The sequence below is a fragment of the Aythya marila genome (genome assembly GCF_965140915.1).
Source record: "Aythya marila genome assembly, chromosome: 6".
Classification (NCBI taxonomy): Eukaryota; Metazoa; Chordata; class Aves; order Anseriformes; family Anatidae; genus Aythya; species Aythya marila.
The window spans coordinates 37,349,076-37,370,749 of record NC_139047.1 but is presented as its reverse complement, the minus strand read 5'-3'; the positions used below and the strand labels follow the sequence as shown (position 1 = coordinate 37,370,749).

Here is a 21,674-nt window from a genome sequence, read left to right as displayed (position 1 = left end):
CCTGGTAAGGGAAAAGAGCATCCAGTAACTCAACGGGGACAGCCAGGTTGTGCACTGCAGGGTTCAGCGTTAAAATCACTACAGGTTCCTGGACAGAGACTGAGTTTCTTCCATCTTCATGGAAAGAATAATCTCAGTTAACTGAACCTACACGTATTTTCCAGGAAAGATTTTAAAATGAGGAATTACATACCCGTGTGTATTCCTTTCTCTCTCCCGAACTGAGAAAAGTGATCTCCGAGGGAAGAATTTAATCAAAGCCAGCTGCTAATTACTTTCCCGACACCAGGGGAGAAGAATGTAGGCATCGGAAAGATCTGGAAGATTTTAATGATTAATATTTGATAAATCTGTAATTGGATCATTTTATTTTGCAGTCTCCTTTGAATAGAGGTAGAAACTTTATTGAAATTAATGTTTATGAATTCAGGCCACAAACTTCAGGGGTTGATAACTCATTGATTGATTTGAGTATCTTGAAGTGCTAACCCCAGAGAGAGGATAAATTGGGATTGCTTAAGGACAAGTCAATACAGACTGAATGTAATCCAGAGTGCTTTCCTATCAGAGGAAATAAATTGCATTCTGAAAAGAGTTGAAGTTGCATTTCTTTAGCCTTTTTTTTACTGAAGTTGAGATTCAACATGAATATTTAATTTAAAAGCAAATGAGAACTAAGTGTGCTAGCATTAAATTAATAAAATAGTTGAGTAGCAAGCACTAGTGAGCAAATGTTCTCATGAACAATCCAAAAATGAAAATTGTGATATTGCATTTATCTAATGTATCATATTGTTTAGAACTGAATACAAGAATTTTGTCTTGCTCCTAATAAAATTAGCAGAAATTTATTAAAGTAAGAACATCGTAGGGCTGAATATTATTACTATCAACACTGAAAATAATTTTATTATTTTTATTATTTATGTATTCCAACCTTTAGAATTGGTTTACACCAACAACCCAGCAGCAAAGCAAAATCAAAATTGCCCAGAAATATGTTTTATAATGTAAGTAAATTAAGCTGCACATTCACTGAGGGATTTGAACACCCAATCTTTTTTATTTTGAAGGCAAGAGATTAAATTTCTCTTCCCTTAACCAACATCACTGCTTTGAACAGACAGCAAAGAAGTGGCAAAAAAATAAGAAAGAAGGATCTTAATCCTAGTATTCCAACATGGCTTGTGTGTTTCCCCTCTGCTGCAGAAGCAAACAGCAATACAACCCTTTTATATTAGCTTTAAAGATTTGGTTTGGGGCACCTCTCCCCTGACATTTTTAATTCAGCATTTAAATTGTTCCATTAGTATGCACAGCAGTTTCCACGTATGCAAGTAGGGAGGTTTTTGCCTCAAAGAACTCATGATCTAAATTAAATCGCATTATTGGAAAAAGGATAAAAAAGCTACCTGAAAACAAAATGCTAAGTCTTAAGCTAGCTACAAAGCTCTCTCCTTTCCCCTTTCCATTCCTGCCAAGATTTATGAGAAGGTAAGACACAGAGGGTGATCGCCGTGCTAGGCAAACAAAACAGAGTGAACTTGTAGACAAAGACAATGAGGTTGTTCAGTACAGTGCCTCTGGAAGGCTATTCCAGCCTCCAAATTAGAAAATTGATCATTAGAGCTTTCTTAGAGAAGCTGGGAAGATGCAGCATACAAGCCATAGTGGAATTGGTAGAGGATCATGGAATATCCCGAGTTGGAAGGGACCCATGAGGATCATTGAGTCCAACTCCAACTGGTGGATATAGTGTGATGGACAAAGTGTTTGGATGTGGAAAAAAAAAAAAAAGTATAAAACATTTTGAAGATGTGAAAGAAAACCAGCCTGATTCTGTGAATGAAGAAGGAACGTGTAGGCATTTGTCATGTGTGTGGAGATGGCTTTGGAATCAGCACCCTGAGCCACACCAATGTCGTGTATGTTCAACACACAGTCTGTGGATAGTGATTTACCTACCGAATAGAATACATATGGTTAGTAGGGATGAAATAATAAATATTAACTATCTTTGAGTTTCTGTTTTTCTCTGGGAGCAACAAGGCCATGCCCCCAAACACAGCTTGTTCCAGTGCGGGGCTGCCGGTGTGCGCTAATAACTTCTGCAGTTAATTAATTTCACGTAGCAGCAAGTAGATATATAAAAATTAAGACTTCAAACCAGGGAACTACCTCAGCACAAATACAGTTTGTAATGTCAAAGTTTATTGTAAGTGAAGGCTTGCTTGCAAACACACGCCACTGCAGAGCCCAACAGGACTGGCGGGGGGAAGGCAGCTTATAAACATGAAGTGAGGGAAAAAAATAAACTTTGGTCTGTTGAAGGGAAGTTTATTGAAGGGAGCTACGGATCGTCCTTCGAGGACCTGTTTGGTGAGCAGAAATGGCATTTTTCCTCCCAGTTTTGCCTTCCAAGGCACCAAGTGACCTGCGGGGGGGCTCGACGCCTCCCGGTTCATCCCCCCTCGGTAATCGCCTCAGAGCACGCAGCGCTGCTGACCCCTGGTGCTCCGGGTGGGCACTGCACCACCGCCCCGGTCCCCCCCGGCCCGTGAGGGACCCCACAGCGGGGTCTGCGCCCAGGGCTGCCCGAGATGAGGGCGGCCATGAGGGAAGGAGGCAGAGGGAGGCGGCGGGCTCTGAGGGGACAACAACATGGCGGCGGCGGCCGCCCTGAGGAGAACCCCGCCGCCGCCACCGCCACCCCGAGGAGAACCCCACCGCCGCCGCCACCGCCCCGTGTAGCCTAAAGCAAACGATTCCCGGCTTTCGGATCTTTTCGGATCTTTTTAGATCTCCGCCTCATCAAGCCGGGGTGTGCGAGCGATGTGGCGGCGGGGCAACGGGCCGGGCCTGGCGGCGGGCGGGGAGGCGGCTGAGGGGGAGCGGCGCGGGGCGGGGGCGGCCGCCATTTTGTAGGAAGAGGGGAGCGCAGCCGGGCGGGCGGCTCTTGGTCCCCTTTATCGGTCTTTATCGGTTTTTATCGGTCCTTATCGGTCCCTGCCGCTGTCAGGGGGACTTAGCCGTGAAGGGGGAGCGGGGCCGGGCGCTTCAGGGCCGTCTGCGTTCGCTTCTCTTGCAGGGGGAGCCGGGCCGGGGGCTGAGGCAGCCGGGCGGCGGCGATGGCCAAGGTGAGCAACTGAGGCGGAATGGGGGCACCCCCGCCTTCCTCCCACCTTTAAAATCCTCCCCCCTTATAAAACAGACTTTAAATATATATATATTCTCAGGAAGAGGTCGTTGGGAGTGTCAGCCTTCTTCCCTCTAAGCACCTGAAGTGTATCATGTGTTAAGGTGAAGCCTTTAAGTTCGCTGGGGGGCTTTCTGACTGAAAGATAAAACGTACTTTACTGATCTAGCTTGTTTTGTCACCGAGACGGGAATGTGTTTTGGTTTCAGCGGGATTTTGTTTTTACTGGGGTGACGCCAGGTATGTAAATATTTGCACTGTTGGGCTAAATCAACGTATCGATTAATAATGGTAACATCTCCGCCTTAATCTGCTGATAAGAAAAAATGTTTCTCTTATAATTATATGTCATCAATAATTACTTTTGTATACTTTAATCTGCAATATATGTGATTATTGCACAATAACTTATTTCAGTAGTGCTTTTACATGGTAGGGAAAAGGTTCAAGGGGATCAGCAGGGTTTGTTGTTATTACACGAATCTCTTAAACTTCTTGCTGTTTTAGACCCAAACAACTTAAGACCTTAACTGTAAAAACTTGATGATATTAGTAAATTAACTGCGTTAATGTGTTTGAGTCATGGTGGTGTTAGTCAAATGCATTAGACGCTGTATGTTTGTGTAGAGGTAGCGTGGAAGAAGCAGGTGTCCACTGGGTTAGGTCATGGCACTTCAAATAGAGCCTTTATCCAAACATGTGAGTAGTACAGTTTTTAAGGAAGAACCCCTTATTTCAGCTTAATTTCTTTCTCTCAGCTGGAAATGAAGCATTATAAAAGCATGTACGCTGTGGCAGGGGGCTTAAGTTTTCCAGGAATGTATGGTTTTGTGAAACTAGTCAAAAGTTTTAGTAGCTTTGTGCTAGATTTAACATCTTTTAAATTATGCTTTACCTTTTGAGTGTATGATGGATTACTTCTGTTGCGTGTGTGGAACTGTGTCATGAAAGTAATCCATCTGTTTTTAAAGCATAACAAATAGATTGTACCGTTCTGTTTAATTGGGTCACCTGGATGTTTTATTTTATTTTTTTTGCAAAAAAGCTGAGTGACAGTTGCTCATGCTGCTGTTTGGGACACACCACCACTGGGCTTTAGAGTTAATCCTCATGGTGAGGAGCCAAGAGCTCTTTGGAGCCCTTTGCTGAGGCCGTTGGCATGCTGAGGGAGGAGGTAGCATTGCATCGCTTGCTGTTTGCTGCGTGGCTGAATCAGCCTCTGATAGAGTCCTCTTCAGCGCCTGAAAGTTATGTTGACAGTGGAGTTCTGTGGCGTGAAGCAGATTTTCTGGTGTATTCCAAGACCGCAGCGTTCATAAAGGTTTTGTGGCTTGCTGGCAGCTTGCCCAGGGTACTGATCCGAGCTGTTTGCAGTAATGCTTGTTTATAAATATGTGAATGTGCTGAGTTTGCAAATCTAAATACCGTTGGTTGTACTAGCTGAAGTTTTGCACGTGTTAAATATTTATGGATTTCAAGAGCAAAATACAGAAGCAGAAATTACCATACCCACCTGTTTTGGTATGCATGGCCCCCTGTATGGCTCAGAGCTGTTGGTATGCGTGCTTTGCTGGCGGAGAAATGTGTGTATGCACATATGTATGCGTGCTTCGAGATGAAAGCTGCAAGATGTATCTGTAGGGATGCTATCCTGCGTCTCCCTCAAGTCTTCTAGGAAGTGGGACCCTAAGTTAGCTAGTGTTTGGGCTAGTTTTCAGGGCAGAGGTTTTGGATATTGGTGCTTACTTGATATTTCTGGTAACAAATGACATGATTGAATTGTAATCATGGAAAAAATGCATATTTTTTTCACATCTATAACTTAATTTAGGTTATGGGGTCTCAGTGATGCTATTTAAACTTTTAAGTTCTGTTTTCCTAAAGTGAGGAGGCCTATCACTAAGTGCTTTTAAGGCTTTTCCTTTATGTAGAATACTCTTACTAATACAAAAATCGTAATGATGTGTTCTTAAATACTGATTTTGCAAAAACAAGTGATGATAAATTACAATTTTAATTGTGGAGGGAGGTTTTCTCTTGTGATCTACAAAACTGTACTTTAACTAGTAATTTTGCCAGCAGTATATAATACTTGCTTTTGTTTTTGTCTTCTCAGGTGCTCTGTAACAGAGCAAGATTGGTCACCTACCTACCAGGGTTTTATTCCTTAGTCAAAAGAGTTGTAAATCCCAAGGCTTTTTCTACAGCAGGTTCCTCTGGCTCAGATGAGCCTCATGTTGCTGCTACACCTCCTGATTTATGTAAGAAAAAGCAAATTCATTTTCTTTGAATTCGTGTGCTATAGAACTGTCCACCCCGTTTAAAGCTGGGAATTCTGAAGGGTGTTTTTTTGCAGGACCCTTCTGTGTTGTGGTTGCCTTGGTTGTATATGATTGTGATGAAATGCAGATATTTGAATGGGAGAGGGTTTTTTTTGTCTTTTTTGTTTTCTTTTTAAATAACGTGATGACTAAAGCAAGGCCTTGACTTTTACAGGTCCAAGAACTGTATGGCCGGATGAAGTAATGGGTCCATTTGGCCCTCAAGACCAGAGATTCCAGTTGCCTGGTAATATTGGTTTTGACTGTCACCTAAATGGTACTGCTGCTCAGAAGAAAAGCCAAATTTCAAAACCTCTGCCTGATATATTAGCAGAGCCTTCACCGAGTGAAAGGCATGAATTTGTAATGGCACAATACATAAATGAATTTCAGGTAAGAACAGGCTTCCTCTGTGAGGCTGATACTACTTGCTTGGAAGAAACATAATTATTCTCTCCTCCTCCTGAAAAAATATACTGATGATATTCTACATTATGTTTAAGGATGAATTTCAGGTAGGGTGAGGGGGAACTTCAGGTTCGAAATGTACTGTTTACCAAGTCCCAACACCTCTTACCAAATAGGACTGGTAGTTTCTTAACTCGAGCCTTTCATGTAATGGATCTGGGCTTGCACAGTTCAGGCAGTGTCTTAAACCTGCCTGTTTAGGTCTAAACACCACTGAATTCAGATGTGAGAAGCAGACCAGCACAGCTCAACCTCATGTCTCAAAATGAGACGGCATTTTGGCAATTACAGAACTTGCAGCGAGTCAGATGCTTTATTAACAACAGGCAGCTTGCTAATTGCTAGCTTGACTTGCATGATCAGAGCGTTTCAACAAATGTTCATTGCTACTAGCTGCTGATTCAACTTTCCCATCTCTGAGTTTGTGGCATGCTCAGACATCAGAAGTCAGCTAATGAATCTCTGCTGTAAAAATGCTGTGTATGTTTTTTGTAGATGTAATATTATATTCCACAGTGTTTAGAAAACAAGTTTCTGGTGAGCTCACAGAATTGTTTTCAGCTTTTGTGGATCATAACTTTGGTCAAAAGACCAAAAAAATTCTAGTCTTTAATGCAAACCAGGTGTGCTGAGGGCATGTTTGCTTTCTAGAAAGTTTACTTGTATAATGAAGTTCTCAGTGCAGCTGCTGCTGATCCAAATCGAATGGGGAAACTGGGAAGAGCAGAGGGGGGGTTGCATCTGGTACCCAGAACGCAGTTAACAAGAATCAGCTCTGGTTAATACTGCTGCTGTTCAGGAATCCGTGAGCAGCATTCAGCTGGTGAAAATGCTAAACCGGTCACTTCTGGAGGAGACCCAGATTTGGGTGATGGCATCAGCTAGTACAAGGGCCTCCTGCCACAGGTTGCTGCAGCAAGCAGGAAAAAAGCTCAGTGCCACTGAAGCTCAGGCACCTGTCCTTGAAGCAGGCAGAGGAATGGTAAACCCCTCTGGCCTCCTTATTCCTCAGACTATAAATTAGTTGATGTGAGCACAATAAATGAACTTACCAGCCCATTAGTATGAAAAGTGGTGTTTGTCTTAGGAAAATGGCCATCGTCTCTTGATGATGGCATGCATGGGAAGTGGATGTGCTGTGTAGGTGGAGATCAGCTGGATGGAATGGGAGCAGCAGAAAATCAGGGTCAACAATCACCTTACCTTCCGTAGTAAGAGAAGCACCCTGTGATTAGGAGAACAGGAAGGGTGCACCAGCATAACTGCATGATTTGGGAGGCTTCAAGTACCAGCTGAGCTGACTTTTACAGTTATAATGCAAGGTACACGTAGAAACGTGTACTGAAAGTGCAGTTGTTGTTTGTCTACATGATTTTTGTACTTTTTTTTCTACTATTCTTGATTTTAAATTCTAGAACAGAAATGCAAAACCTTGCGTTGTGTTTGGTGTAATAGTTTTCTCTAGGGAGAACTTGCAAATATAAATGTGTGTTAGGTAGGACACAACGTACTCTACGTTGTAATTTCAGTCTTAAACTCCTTGTAAATTATGGCAAAATTAAAGTTAGAAAAGATGTGTTTAGGCATTCTGTGCTGATGTTACCTAGCAGTTGCTATGCCAAAGGAGGCAGCTGTTCTAACTTCCCTGTTAAGGACATTGTGAGCTTAAATGTTACACATCTGACTTCACAGTGCTGGATTTGTAACATACACGCAAGAATCTGTGTTGTGTTCTGTTAAGAAACTGTAGAACAAAACCATAGAGAATAAAAATAGTTTTATTGGAAAATGCTTTTGATTTTTAGAATGCTAAAGCTGAAATTGCTGGCAGTTCAGAACTCTAGAGCTGTTTTATTTCAGTTCAGGGAATATGTGTATGTCTGCAATCTATCAGTTGATGTTGGATTAAATACTTGCAGGCCATTATTTCAAAGGAGTGTTTTTCAAAAAGTTCTCTATTGCTTAAACTTTAACTGTGTTAACCAAAACCTTAAATTTCTGTTTATGTAATAGGTTATATATATCTGTTCTAATTTTAATACTTGAAAAACAAGTTTTAAATCACAGCAAATCAACTTTCCGAGAAACTACTTGGGTATATCAGTGGGCACGTAGTTGCAAAATTACAGTCTGGTGTGCACTGTTATTCCTGTTAATAGAAAAGTTAATTTTTTTATTTTTCTCAGGGTGCTGATGTTCCACAGAAACAGCAAATAAATAATGCTGAAACATACTTTGAAAATGCAAAGGTAGAATGTGCAGTACAAGCTTGTCCTCAACTGTTACAAAAAGGTATGCATTTTCTTGACAGTTAAAAAATACATTTTTTTAAAAAAGTACAATATGTAAATAAAGGCTCTGATAAAATTGATGTGACGGGATGTGTAATGAAATAAGGTAATCCAAAGTCAGTATTTTACAAATGAAAAACACACTGGAGAATGACGAATTCTCTGTTAAATTTAAGATCAGCTGGGGGGGGAATTAACTTCTGTCTGCTTATATAGGGTCAAGAGACCCTATAAACCAAGTTGTGACAAAATCAAGTGTTTGGGCACTACTTCTTAGTAAAAGAGTGAATTGAAATCATATTACTCCTGAAGGCATTGGTTTTGTATTTTTCTTTTTGTTCTAAAAGACAGTGATTGGAATTAAATTGGAGTAAAAGCTTCTGATTTTAGAAGTGATATGCTGACAAGAGAGACTGAATTCCTAGGTTAGATACTGAAGAGGGCAGGCTTCTCAGACAGCAAGAAATTGAACCTTTGGACTTTTAATTCTGGAAGGTGCTGCCTTCACCCCCAATGCAAACAAGGCTCTAAGAAGCCTATTTGTCACCTGGTGGGTTCCTGTTTGTACTCCAGTAGGCACTATGGAGAGGGAATTGTGACAGGCTTGGGCCCTTTTCTGCCCCAGGGGAAAAGCTGTCACAACCAGCAGCATGCTGTGAGTTTACTCTCATGTCCTAGGAGCAGTGTTTGAAGTGGATCTGAGACATTTTTATTGTGAGATTTACTGTAAAAATGTGTGAAGTAATGCAGTGTAGCCAGAAAATACAGATCTGTGCATGTTGGGTACAGAGACCTGTGGTGGTCTTAGCTTCAAAATACTAAACTGTTACCATACTTAGTGTTATATTTCTGCAAGGAAAGTTACTTGTTTGCATATTCTGAAATGTACAGAATGGAGGAGCTTTTGTCATCTTGCAATTAAATAGGAGATCTTGGAATAGCAAGCTCCAGCCCATGAGTAACCTTTAGCAGGGCCTTACCAATGTGCGTTACCACAAAGGTAGGATTGATAATTTGTCTAGAACTGAAAAGTCCTAAATAAAGTAAGAGAACTCATAAAATACTGGTTTCCTTTTCTTTAGACTTTGAGTTAATGTTTCCAGATGTGAATGCCAGCCGTTTAACGGTGTTAACAGTTACCCAGAAGACTAAAAATGATATGACTGCATGGAGTCAAGAAGTTGAGGATGAGAGAGAAATGCTGTTAGAAAATGTAAGTAGTTGACGTGAGCATCAGCTTTATCTTTGTAGATCAGTCTGATTTGTATGTTCAGACCATTTCTAGCTCTGGCAGTAATTCTGTACTACATGTTGGAGCTAGTGCTGTGCTCTCTTTCAGACAAGATGGAGACAACTTTTTAGAGCTTTGTCACCTTTATTAGAGGTTGTCCAGTTGCAGCTAAAGGGCAGCAAGTATTTTCTTGCCTTATTTCACCTTCAGTACAACTCATTTTGTAGGATTTTGCTGCTGTGTGTTTTTTTGTGATGCAATTGAAATTCCAACATGTGCTCTGTCAGTGAGTGCATCCTCACCTTCTGATAATAGATACGACCTGGGTATCGGTGATCATAGCAACATGCTAACCGGCCTCATGAGCTTTGTCTTCTCTTGCCACTAGAGGTCTCTCCGAAAATAGCTTTTTCTCATTCTTCAGAGTTTTGACTGCTCCAGCAGGTGTCGATGTTCACCACTGCTGGTGGGTTTTTCTTCGTACCTTAAAATACAACGGCTTTATATATTGTAGTTTTTCTAAAATCAGTAGAAGTTATCCTATGGGATTTTCATCTTTGCAGTGAAGATTAGATTTATGTTTGAAAATAAGCCTGCTACTGTCCTTTTCAGTCTTGGAAAGTAGATTCTGAGGTTGGATGTGGTCTGTGTAGAGCAACGTAAGGGTCACCACAAAAAAGGAGGAAGCAATCTGAAGGATCAACATAAAAATTACACCCAAATTAAAATTCCCTTCGTTTTAGTATGTTCTTCTCTTTGAATTATTTACGGTCTGTTGGTCTTTGGCATTGTAATCTGGTCTAATTATATGTTAATTGGCATCTTTCTTCCTTGTGCACCTCCCTGTCAAGTCTGATATAGTCATTGCAGGGGTGTTAGGATGTTAGCGGTAACCTCCCAGCCTAAAGGTTACTAACAGCAAATTCACCAGAAAATGGTCTGTTTGTTTGCTTCATAAATGGTTAGAAGTAACATTAAAAATACTAATTTAATGTGAGAGGCTTGTGCTGAAGTAATGAGGGTTATTTACAGTCAAATCTAAGTGTTTACAGTGGTTAATCTAAGGCATTTATTAATGTCACTCTAAGAGGTTGCTGTGGAGCTGTTACACTGCACCTTTTGATCCAGTGTTGTACCAGAAATGTAATGCCTTAAATGATGCCTTCAGATGGCTTGCTTACATTTGTGACTTAGAGTTGGAAGATGGTTGATCTTCAGAGCCAGCAAGCTTCAAAATACAGAACTGATCACTGTCAAGGATAAACTTCCCTTATTTGGGACCATTCAGCCTCAGTCTTAATAAATGTAATCATCTTTGTACCTTGAACTGCTCAGGACACTAATTCCAGAAAACAGTCCAATTTTATTTATTTGAAAATAAATAGAATATAAACTTCGTCTGAAGTTAATTTTCTTTTTCATGAGATTAGGGCAATTCATTCATGTTCCAAGGGAGCTATGTCAATTCAGTGCATAGACGGTTTTAGAATCAATGCATATCTCGAGATTTTTTGGGGGGAGGGTCCTCACTCACGTTTGTGGACTTCTTCAGGAGTTTTCTGTGAACTCCTGTTACCTTCCTAATTTAGGATGAAAACTGCCGATCTACATGATTTAAAAACATAACTGAGGTCTCCTGTTCTCACTTATTTATCTGTGCAGAAATGTGCTGTCATCTGTAGGTCATGTAATTTTCTTGTGCCATGTTGGGACGTCAGCTTTAAATCTGATTTTTTTTATTTTTTTTTTTGTCTGGAAAACAGGTAAGTCTTAGATGTACAGAAAGTTACTTTTGGAAAACTTTATTTGCTTTCTGATCTATTTATATTTTCAAAAAATGTTTTGATACCTTTTTTTTCCTTCTCTTTAAGTTCATTAATGGTGCTAAGGAAATTTGCTATGCAATCTGTTCTGAAGGCTATTGGGCCGACTTCATTGATCCATCCTCAGGACTGGCTGTAAGTTCTGTGCTGTGCGGAACCCTGTTGTCCTAACTAGCAGTGGTATTTGCGTTCTTCTATATGGGTTAAATCCAACTTCTTCATATTGATCAAAAGCTGTTACCATAGGGTAATTCCTTTCCTAAATTTAGAAGTGGCCCCCAGCCACTTCATTTGCTCTGTCAGCTGTTGTTGCAGTTGGCCTTTCTGAGAGCATCATTCAGCAATGAAGTTGAATTTTAGCTAACTAGAAATTTGATGCCTAAAAATTCTCCATCTACACGGTCGACTGCTTGTGCCGTCCAAAGGTCTTTTGGTAGTGCACGCACCTACCTGTCTAGATGGGTGTTCTTTAAAAAACCTCTTTGCACAAGTTAATTATATTTGTTACATAGAAAAAATGAATGGCTTGTTATGTTTAAACAGCATTGGCATTCACTGCCAGATTACACCAATTCTCAGGAGAGCTGACAGTTTCTTACCGAGACATCTACAAAATGCAACAGTGGCTTAAAACCTACAAGGCAGCACTGAGGATTTCTATTAAAACATGTGTTCACATGCAGTTTTGTCTGAGAACTAATCGTTAAAACCATATCATAGTTGAACATAATCATGGCAAAGCTCATTTTAGTGGGGTTTTTATTTAAAAATACCATGAAAGGCCATGATTTACTGTGTCATCAGAGGAAAATAGGTTTAACAGGGATTGTTTGTAAGCTAAACAAGCAATTGAAGGTGTTTATAGTACTTAAAAGCTTCCCTGGGAATTCCATGCATTTAAAGAATAGTGACAGGTTAATAAAAGTAAGATGATGTCTTTGGGCTCCAGTTTGGTAGTACCATCCTTACCCATAACCTGCTCAGCAGCAGTAGGCTTTTGTCAGAAGCTTTCTCTTCTGAGATAAAGCAACTGAAATAAGTTTTCTGTTATTATATAACATTTTACTACTGAAAGCATTTTCTTTATAGGGGGCTCATTGAAAAGATACACTTTAATTTTGCTATTTTACAGGTGGTTTCTCTTCTAAACATTTTTTTTAAAAAATTCTACTTTTTCAAGGTATTTAGCGGTTTTTGTATATGATTGATTGGACATTCGGACATGCTGATACTGCTGACAGAGGTCTGAGGGCGTAAGAGGAAACATTTTGAAATATGGGCTACCAGTACAATCAGAGGTGCTCTGCATGTAGATTGCACAAACAAATCTTCATAAAATTTCTTCCTAGAAATATAGCCGGTACTGTTGGGGTTAGGTTTTGTTTTGAAAAGGGGTAATAGTGACAGTTTTAAAACTTAAATGTGTTGTTACTGGGCTTAGTCTGGAATATTCGTGGAAATATTAAGTGAAATTCTCTTTTTCCATGTAGTTTTTTGGACCTTACACAAACAACACGCTGTTTGAAACAGATGAACGCTACCGCCACTTTGGATTCTCCGTTGATGATCTTGGCTGCTGCAAAGTTATTCGTCATAACATCTGGGGTACTCACGTCGTGGTAGGAAGCATCTTCACCAACGCTGAACCTGACAGCCCTATCATGAGAAAACTAAGTGGAAACTAGGAACTGCCAGGGCTTCACTCATCATCTTACTTGATGATTCTGTACGAGCATTGTCAGAATACCACAATCTGAAGTATTCCCAGATAATAAACTATCTGTTATTTATTCTAGTCTTGTGAATATTTGCTCACCACATGTGACTTAGAATATTCTTTGACATCGTTTTATCAGATACCTATATGTGACACATGAATTTTAAGCTGTGAGTTTCCTTCATCCTCAATGAATTTAAACTCACTTGAATGCATATGTAGCCATCTGCATAGCCTCTTTTAGTATTATCAACTGTTCTGACTTTTGATATCTGACAAATCTGTGATCTTTACATTAAAAAACCCTGTTGCCACTGAATTTCGTGGGAATTTCACCACTTACTGCAATAAGTGGCAAAAGTTGTACAAGTTACACTTCAGGAAGGAAGTGTTCATGTGGTTGCTACATCCTGAGACTGTAAAAAGTCGTAAACTACTCTAGAATCAGTCATCTCTTCATGTTTTTTGTCTCCATGTTGCTTGGGATTTTATTTTCTCAGTGTTATATATGTAAATGTAATTTAGAGTTACTTTTGTAACTTTTATAGGTCATTAAATACATTAATATGGAAAAAAGATAATAGGGCAATACTTGGATATCGTCATTGTTTTTTTTCTTGGATGCAATTGAGATTTGTCTCTGGAATTTTGAAATGCCTGAGCAAAGGGCAATTATGATCAGTTACTTTAATTTTCATCAATTGTAAAGATATTTCAAGGGAGGATTGAAATATCTTCAGGTGGCATAGAAACAATCAAGTCAATTGAAGTTACTTGAGAAAGAGTAATGAGGAAAATTAAGGGTATCTGAAATCCCGAAAATGTCAGCTGCCTCCCTACAGAGGCTACCTAACTAGATTTTAATGTCACTGCAGTCACTTTTTAGAGCCGTTTGGTAACACACCACAGCTGTAGCTGTGCCAGTTCATGCAACAATGGCAACTCTTCAGTCTTGACTCAGACAAAACTTAATGCAACTTTTGTCTGGATAATGACTGCCAAGAAGGTGCTTTGAGAGGTTTAGCATCCTTTCAAGTAGCTAGGGATTCTCATGTCTCTTTCCAATACTAGCAATTACAGATTTAAACCTTTTCTAGGTTTGTATGCTATTTCTATTCCCTACTCAGCCTCTAAGCCAGTTATCACCAAAGATTTTTTTGTTGGCCCTAATTTGTTTAGAACCAGACCCTTTTACAAGTGCCTGTATCTTTCCTTGTTAATGATCACCAGGTCACAGAGGTGCAGCTGAGGAAGGCCCTGCTGGAGAAGCGAGTGCTGCCTTCTCTCATTCAGGGCTTGTCTTGCCATCTTGTCATCACTTTTGGCTCTGGCCTGTACATGTTTCAAGCAGAGTGTATGGCTGGCTGTTGAGGCAAGATTGTTGATCGCTTTTTTGTGGAATCTGCCACGTTTCCAGAGCACAAGTTTCTTTGTTCTTTGACCTTGTTCTTGTCAAAAGGATTAAAAAATAAGAAGCTGCAGCGTGTCTTCTTTGTACAAAACCACCTGAAACACAGTTGTTTTGCAGAATGCCAATTACCTCACTTGAAAAAAAGAGGATAAGAGGATTAGTGTCTAGGTGTACGTAAATGTAGAGAAATAAATATTAGAAAAATAAACTCTGTGAACTGGTTCACATATATTTTATCTATCTCAAAGGCTTTTGATACTTTTTTTTTTTTTTTCCTAAAGTAGCTTTGCTGTACTTGCCTTTCTATGTTTTATAAAGCGGGGTGGACTTTCAGGCAGCTATCCAAATTAAACTTGGGGCAGTAGTTTTCCAGCATGATACTTCACAGTATGAACTCAAAAAAATAATTTTTTAACACTGTCTTTATAAATGGCTCTAACCCACGGCAAAAATCTCACTGAAGGCAGTGGGAGTTTTTACTTTGGCATCTCTGTTACTAGTATTTCATGCCAGAATTTGAGGGGAAGTAGCGTTTTGGGGTATTTTTCTAAATAACATTTTCTTGTACGTACAAGCTTGTCGAAACCCTCGAAAGAGGCTAGAACTGTTCCCGTTCTACTTCTTTCACAGCAGAAGAGCTATGATGTATATTAACTTGCTATTATGAAATAAAAGTTCTTGAATGCAGTGTGATTAAATGTATTTCTGATAATTAAAAAGCAGTGTTACAAAACGAGTTCCTTTCTATGCTGAAGAAATAAATGTGAAAAGAGATGCTGCATGTAAGGTCACATCTGTCTCTTTAGCAAAGATTAATGTTCGGGGGGAAGCTCTTAATTTGGAGAGGCTATGAGTTTCTAACGGCTTGGCATATTTACTAAAAAATGAATGAGTTCATTAAAAATACAGCAAAGTGATGCTGAGCATCACAGGAGGAGCGCTGTGACTGTGTAGTTAGATTTGCCAGCACATCAGTATACACAGTGAATAAGCTTAAAGTGCTGCAAGTCTAGAAATCATTCATATTAGTCAAAAGGCTAAAGAAACATTAGAGGTGAAGCGTTTGTCACTTGGGGGCCTTAAGATAAGAAGAACTGGGCTAAATCTCTTTTCAAGGATTTTTTTTTTTTTCAAAGAATTCCTACTAAAGGTGAAGAGCGAAGTTACAGAGCTGTCCTAAATAGCTGATGGCACCGCTACTGAGGACAGTAGTGGGAACGAGATTTTAATTTTGAGTTTCAAAACTAAATCTTTAACCAGGCTAAAAGTTGAACCCAGGACAAGACACTGAGGGAAATGGGCAGTTCGCAGCTGGACGGAGACGGGTTTCGGTCCTGTGGAAGGTGAAAGCCCACACTGCGTGTCTGAGCTGAGGATGAATTAAGGTGATGCCTGGTCAGGTGAATGAGCACAGGGAAATATCTCAAGGTCCTCAGTTCTTTTCAGAAGAAGTGATCACTTTCCTGCAGAAGTGATCCTGTGATGAGGATCTTTCTCTTTCCACCTGAAGGCTCCTGAAGTTGAGACTCAGTGGAGGCTTTTACCTGGGCTCGGGTAGAAATGTGGAAGTAGCACGTACCAAAGAAGTTTCTGCTCTCAGTAAACAACACACAAGCTGTTTTCAGGGCTGTGAACGTTCGAATTTACTGTGCTACACTGAGCTAATTGTAGGAGTCGTGCTGTTACCCAAATAACCCTAAATGATTCTGTGGTGGGTTGGACGGGTCGATAGTATTTAGCAGAACGAGGACTGTGTAAAGAGCTAGAGTCAACTCAAAATCTAATCAACCACCGTGACCATTCATTTATTCTTGATACATCCTGCTGTAACAATGCACCCTGCAGAACTTAGCTTCATATTCAACTATGCTTATTTGTGAGGGAGCAAAGAAACCAGCTCGCTGGGTTTAAAATTACCTCTGTGTAGTCCATCCCGTGGAGGGAGGGAGGGAAAATCCTGTTAGTGGTGATGTAGAGCTGAAATGTAATAGCGACTTCATTGCACTGCCTGCCTTGTGCTCGGCTCTTTTAAAGCCTCTTTTTATTAAGGATCACTTCTTCTGAACTCAGCATCCTCAAAATTGGCAATCAGGCTCGTGTCCTGTGTGCACACATTTGTAGAGCACAGGAAAAATAAGCCAGGTAATCAAACGACTCTTGTTTATAAGAGCTTAAACAGTAAAGAACTCTCATTCTCCTTCCACCAGCAGCCAGCTGGCTGGAAAAAAGAACACCTCAAAATAATCCTCAAGGTCAAAGGTGTCTCTGGCAGGAGAAGGCCCCTTTTCTTTGACGTGCTCTCTTGTCCACAGGCTCACTGCCCTTTCTTGCTAATTGCAGCATCATTCAACGAGCGACACGCTGGTTCGTAAACCTGCAGGGAAGCGCAGCTGTAACTTCAGACAGCTCCAGCAAGGGGAGGCTGCAGGATGTGAGCTGCTTTGTCACAGCAACACGCAGAGAATTCAGTCTGTGAGCTCATCTGGCTCTGAGAGGTTCTGCCCAGGCTTTTTCCTCCACTCTGCTCTCATCACAGAGCAGCTCTCCATGCGGTTTGCCTCCTGGACTGGAAGAAACATGAAGGCTGATGGTTCAAAATATGCCTGGAAATGGTTTTCGGGGATGCATGGCCAAATTGAAGCTTCTAAAACATCTGATAGGTATAGATGATATAGTCTGGCAGATATAGATGAGGACGTTATTACTATTACATTAGAATATACCCAGTAAGTACGTCTGAAATCATCCATTTAAGAAATCAGGTAACTTGTTAAACCATAGCGTTAACACTTCAAATCTGCCCGTGTGGCCCTGTTTATTAAATTAATTCCTTCTCTTGCTCTCAAGCTCGTATTTAGTGGACACCGGTATCAGGTCTTGCGTCTGGGACCACGTGAGTGATGGAGAAGCCTTGCTAGCATTGCAGCAGAGATGAAGAAGGAAGGTGAATAAATATTCACACTTTCCTGGTGAAAGAGCATAAATGCTGCATGAAATAATTGGCAGGTGAATACTTGGGGGCTGAAATACCTTGTGTGACCCAAAATGAAGCATTTAATGCATGGGTATTTTTATATATCCATCTTTCTAGCAAAACAGGTCATTTTCACACAAATTTTTCTTTTTTTTTTTTTTCCAATTTTTTTTAACACAAAGTCAAAAACCATAAACAACCGCTGACATTCTCTCTGAATAGCTGTTTTTTACCACAGATATGCATTTTAGCATAAATACTTCATTGTATGTTACGGTGTGTTCCAGGGGGCTGTGGGCTGCTCTCGGACTCAGCTTGGAAAAGCGTCAGAGGGGCTGGTGCTGTGTGTAAATGGGGTGCTGTGACAGTGCACATGAGCTTTTTGGAAAAATTAATTATAAATAAAAATACGGAGTGAAAGTCCTGCAGTTTAAGTGATTACCTTTTGTCTTGGAGCACAGCTTAAGCTGGGCTAATTGCCTTTAATTGCAGCTGGTTGTGAAGCACTGAAGTTTGCCCCTGTTACCGAGGCTGTTGGCCAAAGACCTCCGAGCAGCAATCACCAACATCAGCTGCACCTGAGCCCGAGCTGCTGCCTCTGGCGTGACCTGGGCCTCTTGTGTTTGAAATCAGTTTGCTGAAGCCAGCTGAGCTGCTCTGATTTCCACCGAATAAAGGTGCAGCTCAGCAGGCTTTCAGGCTCCCTGTTGCAGGAAGGTCGGAGCTTTCGCAGCCCAGCTCTTCGTGCGGGCAGGCACTCGCTTGGGGAAATGTTTCGTGCAGCTGGGAGGTGCCCAGGAGCTACATGCACACACGCACAGCCACGTGCTCGAGGCTTGCAGCAGCTGCTTGAGGACAACAACAGCAAGTTGTATCAGCTGCAATAACAGCGATGTGTTGGCTTTTTCACAGGGTCCCCCTCTGTTATAATTCTCTTTGTTTCCCAAGGGCTAACGGCATCTGACAATGTTCTTTGTCAGGAGCACGTCTTTGCTGTGGGATGCACGCAGTGAGTCCACGTGTCCCCTTCCAGCTGCTCCAGGGGTGCCACTTTGCCTTGGGCACATGAAGGTTTTCTCACCTGGGGTCTAAGCTCGGTGTGTGTATGCTAACACCTGCCTCAAGCAGGTGACTATAACTGAAGTGTTTGCAAGATCACACCCTAAACATTACACCCAAACGCAAAAGCTCTTAAATTAAGGAGAAAAACCTCTCCCTCACCCACCTGCTGATGGGGAAAGCAGCGATCCCACAGGTGGTTAACGGGCTCTGAGCTCCAGCTGGGTCCCACTGCTCTGTCCTGCAGCACAGACCTCGCTGAGCTGCCCCACTGATCCTGGCTGTCCTGGGGCTGGCTGGCAATCCTTGGAGCTGGTAAGTTGTGTCCTGAGACAGGCTCTTGGCTCTGAAAATAATCAAACAGTTGGAGGAAGGCAACCTAAGGTTGAAATCTGATGCAGTATTTGCTGAGAAACTGTCATGGTGAGTGGAGAAATGCCTCAAGACATTCAATGAGATTTTGCGTTGCCGTACCCATGTGGTTTTGTCCCAGCTGGGGCTTCCCAAGGGCTGGCTTTGCTGCTGGTCAGCCACGTGCCACGCAGCCCATGCCCTGTAGTGGTGTCCCAGAGCAGAAAACCTGAAGCTAAAAAAATCTTGACACGAGTTATTTACTAACTTGAATGGGACTTAAGTGCTGGAGTGGAGCTGGCAAGCTAGAGGTGTGGGTATTAGTTATTTTCAGAGCTAATATGTTCACCTGCAGCAGTTACATGCCTGGGGTTTGGGTTGGATTGGTTGTTTTTAGAGATTTCTGCTCTCCCTAGCGGAGTGTTGAGACGAGTGTTTTTGATCCAGAGCACAGAAGGGAGCCTGGTGCGAGGGACGAGCACGGCATCACTGCTGGCTCAGCATTTGTGGTGTCTGGGAGAGGTGAGGAAGAGGAGATGGGGGAAGTTTGGGGTTCAGAGACCTACAAAAGCACACTCGGTAACACCAGTAATTCCCACAGCAGGATCTGTGGCTCGGATGGGAAGCACAGCAGAGCCGGGGCACTAATGCCAGCCTGGTGCTGTGAAGTGGCTCGGAGCCACCCTTTGAAACAAAGCCACGATTATCATGGGCTGATTCTGACACAAATGTAATGCCCTTAGGAAAAAAAAACAACTGGGGGGGACTGGGTGGGAGCTCACACCGTCCGTGTGCCAGCACAGCAGGGAGGGCCGGCAGCGTGCTGCAGATCCAGCCCTGCCCAGGCCGTGCCGCGTGTCGCTCTGATCAGATTTTAGGCTTTTTTTACCTGATGATTCACCCTATTAAGTTCTTTCTGTGTGCTCAGCCTATTGCTTAACGGTAAGCAACACATAAAAAACCCACCAGCTATGCAGCTAGCCATCCTGTTTGGGAAATTATTTACTAGGCGTTGAGGTGCGGGGCTCCTGGGTGGCTGGGACCGCAGCCTTCAGCACCCACTGTGCGTATTCAAGAGCTATTTGTGCTCAGCTCGTGCTTCCCTGTGCACACCCTGCTCTTATTTTTCCCAAAAGATGTGCCTTTAGATGTGTGGTCGAAGTAAAATGTAGGATATTTACAGACAGATGGGTGCTAGCGTGCCTGCCCGCCTCTTGCACAGGGTGAGATTTATGTGTGAGATTTATATTTTAGGGACTGAAAAGTGGTCTTTGAAGGTAGGAGTCCTTCATGAGGGAGGATTTCCAGAGCTGGTTTCCCCAGGGAAGTGGTGGATGGGGCCTGGCATGGAGGTGCACCTAGGCCGCTCGGCCCGTGCTGGTTTTCCAGCGGGGCTCAGGGCCGCTCTCACAGGAGCTGCAGGAACACAAAGCTCTGCTCGGGGGAAGTTTTCATTAGTTTTCATTTGCTGGATGGTCTCAGTAAAGCCGGTCAGGCTGTAATTAATGCCATGTTGTTTTATACCTAGCATATTTATGTTAAGCTACAAGGGGAGGGTTTATTTTTTGGGGTGAATGTAACGTGACCGCTTGGAGCAGGGCTACTCTAGGTTGGGTTTTGGAAGGCTGCCGGTGTCAGCTGGAGGTACATGGCATATCCTTGGCTTTAAGCTAAGTGCTAGGACTCAGTTATTGGTAAAATAAGGCATTGAACTGGAATTTAAGGCATGGACAGGGGCTGGGCTGGGGTGGCAGCTTCAGGCGAAAGCGATTCACTGTGCCCTTCTGCTTTGGGCTTGACCAATGCCATTATTTTTTAGCTGAAAAACAAAATAATGTCTTGTTCAGGAGTTTACCCCACTGTTTTGCAAGCTGTTGAAGCTCACACGTAAGGTGCCGTCGCATCTTTTGTTACGACGTGAGACCTGCCAACGTCTTGACACTAACCCCTCTTAAAGCCTCCTGCTGCTGCTTTAGGCACGTAGCATTAATTGCACGATGTGCTCACCCATTGTTCCTGGTTTCTTGCTGTTGTGCCCTTGCAAGCTTTGATGTGTTACTTTCCCATCCTTCTGGGGCCAGGAGAGCCTCAACACAGCCAGGGAATTAGGAAAAAAAAACATGGAAATTCACTTCTGTGTCAGGGAGGAACAGGGACTGTCAGCGTCTCCCCTACTGCAGATATAATCTCATATCTTTAATTTATAAAAACATAAGTAAGGTTTTTGTTTTTCATTACTATTATTGTGGAGCGTATAGCTCAAAGCTTACCTTGTCAGAATCCTTCAGCTAGTTTACAACCAAATAAGTGTTGGATTCAGGAGTACAAATTGGAAATAACTGCATGAAAACCACCAGAAGGCACTGGGACTAAACGAGTGGCAACAGAGTTACGGAAAACTCCAAGCTTTTTAAGAGGAGTTGAAGGAAAGGAGGCTCCATGGGTCACAAACAAGTCTGGGGACGTTACTGCTTTGTTTTATTAAATGCTTACTATAAAACAATTTGTAACAAATCCATGGGAGACTGATAGGAGGAAAGGTTCATCAGAGGGAGCAGAAATTAAAGCAGCAGCAGTGACAGTGCTCTAAATACGGCTCCTCTCTGGACCCTGGGGAAGGAAGAAGGGTTGCAACGAGGCACATCACCAGAAGATTTAAAACATTTATTTATACAAATGTACAGCATTTACAATAGTTAAAAAAAAATTAGACATTTAAAAAGAATATCACCTATCTAGCGCCTGACAATAAATATGGTGCAGCTCAGCAATAAATGCTCTAAGAGACCCCCGACGGGGGGAGAGTCATGTGCAGGGTCTCAGCTTCTTCTC

At 41.9% G+C, this 21,674-nt stretch overlaps 1 protein-coding gene across 1 annotated transcript; it reads left to right on the top strand.

The window, feature by feature from the left end:
• Positions 1-2,922: 2,922 nt before the first annotated feature.
• MMADHC (metabolism of cobalamin associated D) lies at positions 2,923-15,244 on the top strand. The gene is made up of 7 exons (XM_082763633.1): positions 2,923-3,137; positions 5,313-5,457; positions 5,693-5,910; positions 8,172-8,277; positions 9,359-9,489; positions 11,379-11,465; positions 12,821-15,244. The coding sequence occupies exons 1-7, from the start codon at positions 3,129-3,131 to the stop codon at positions 13,013-13,015; spliced, it is 891 nt and encodes a 296-aa protein (XP_082619759.1). The 5' UTR covers positions 2,923-3,128; the 3' UTR covers positions 13,016-15,244.
• Positions 15,245-21,674: the final 6,430 nt, after the last annotated feature.

What these genes read in the sequence shown, in the direction of transcription:
- MMADHC (XM_082763633.1), top strand. An exon ending in TCCTCAACTGTTACAAAAAG is followed by an intron (nt 8,278 to 9,358) that starts GTATGCATTTTC and finishes CCTTTTCTTTAG; the next exon opens with ACTTTGAGTTAATGTTTCCA. An exon ending in ATCCATCCTCAGGACTGGCT is followed by an intron (nt 11,466 to 12,820) that starts GTAAGTTCTGTG and finishes TTTTCCATGTAG; the next exon opens with TTTTTTGGACCTTACACAAA.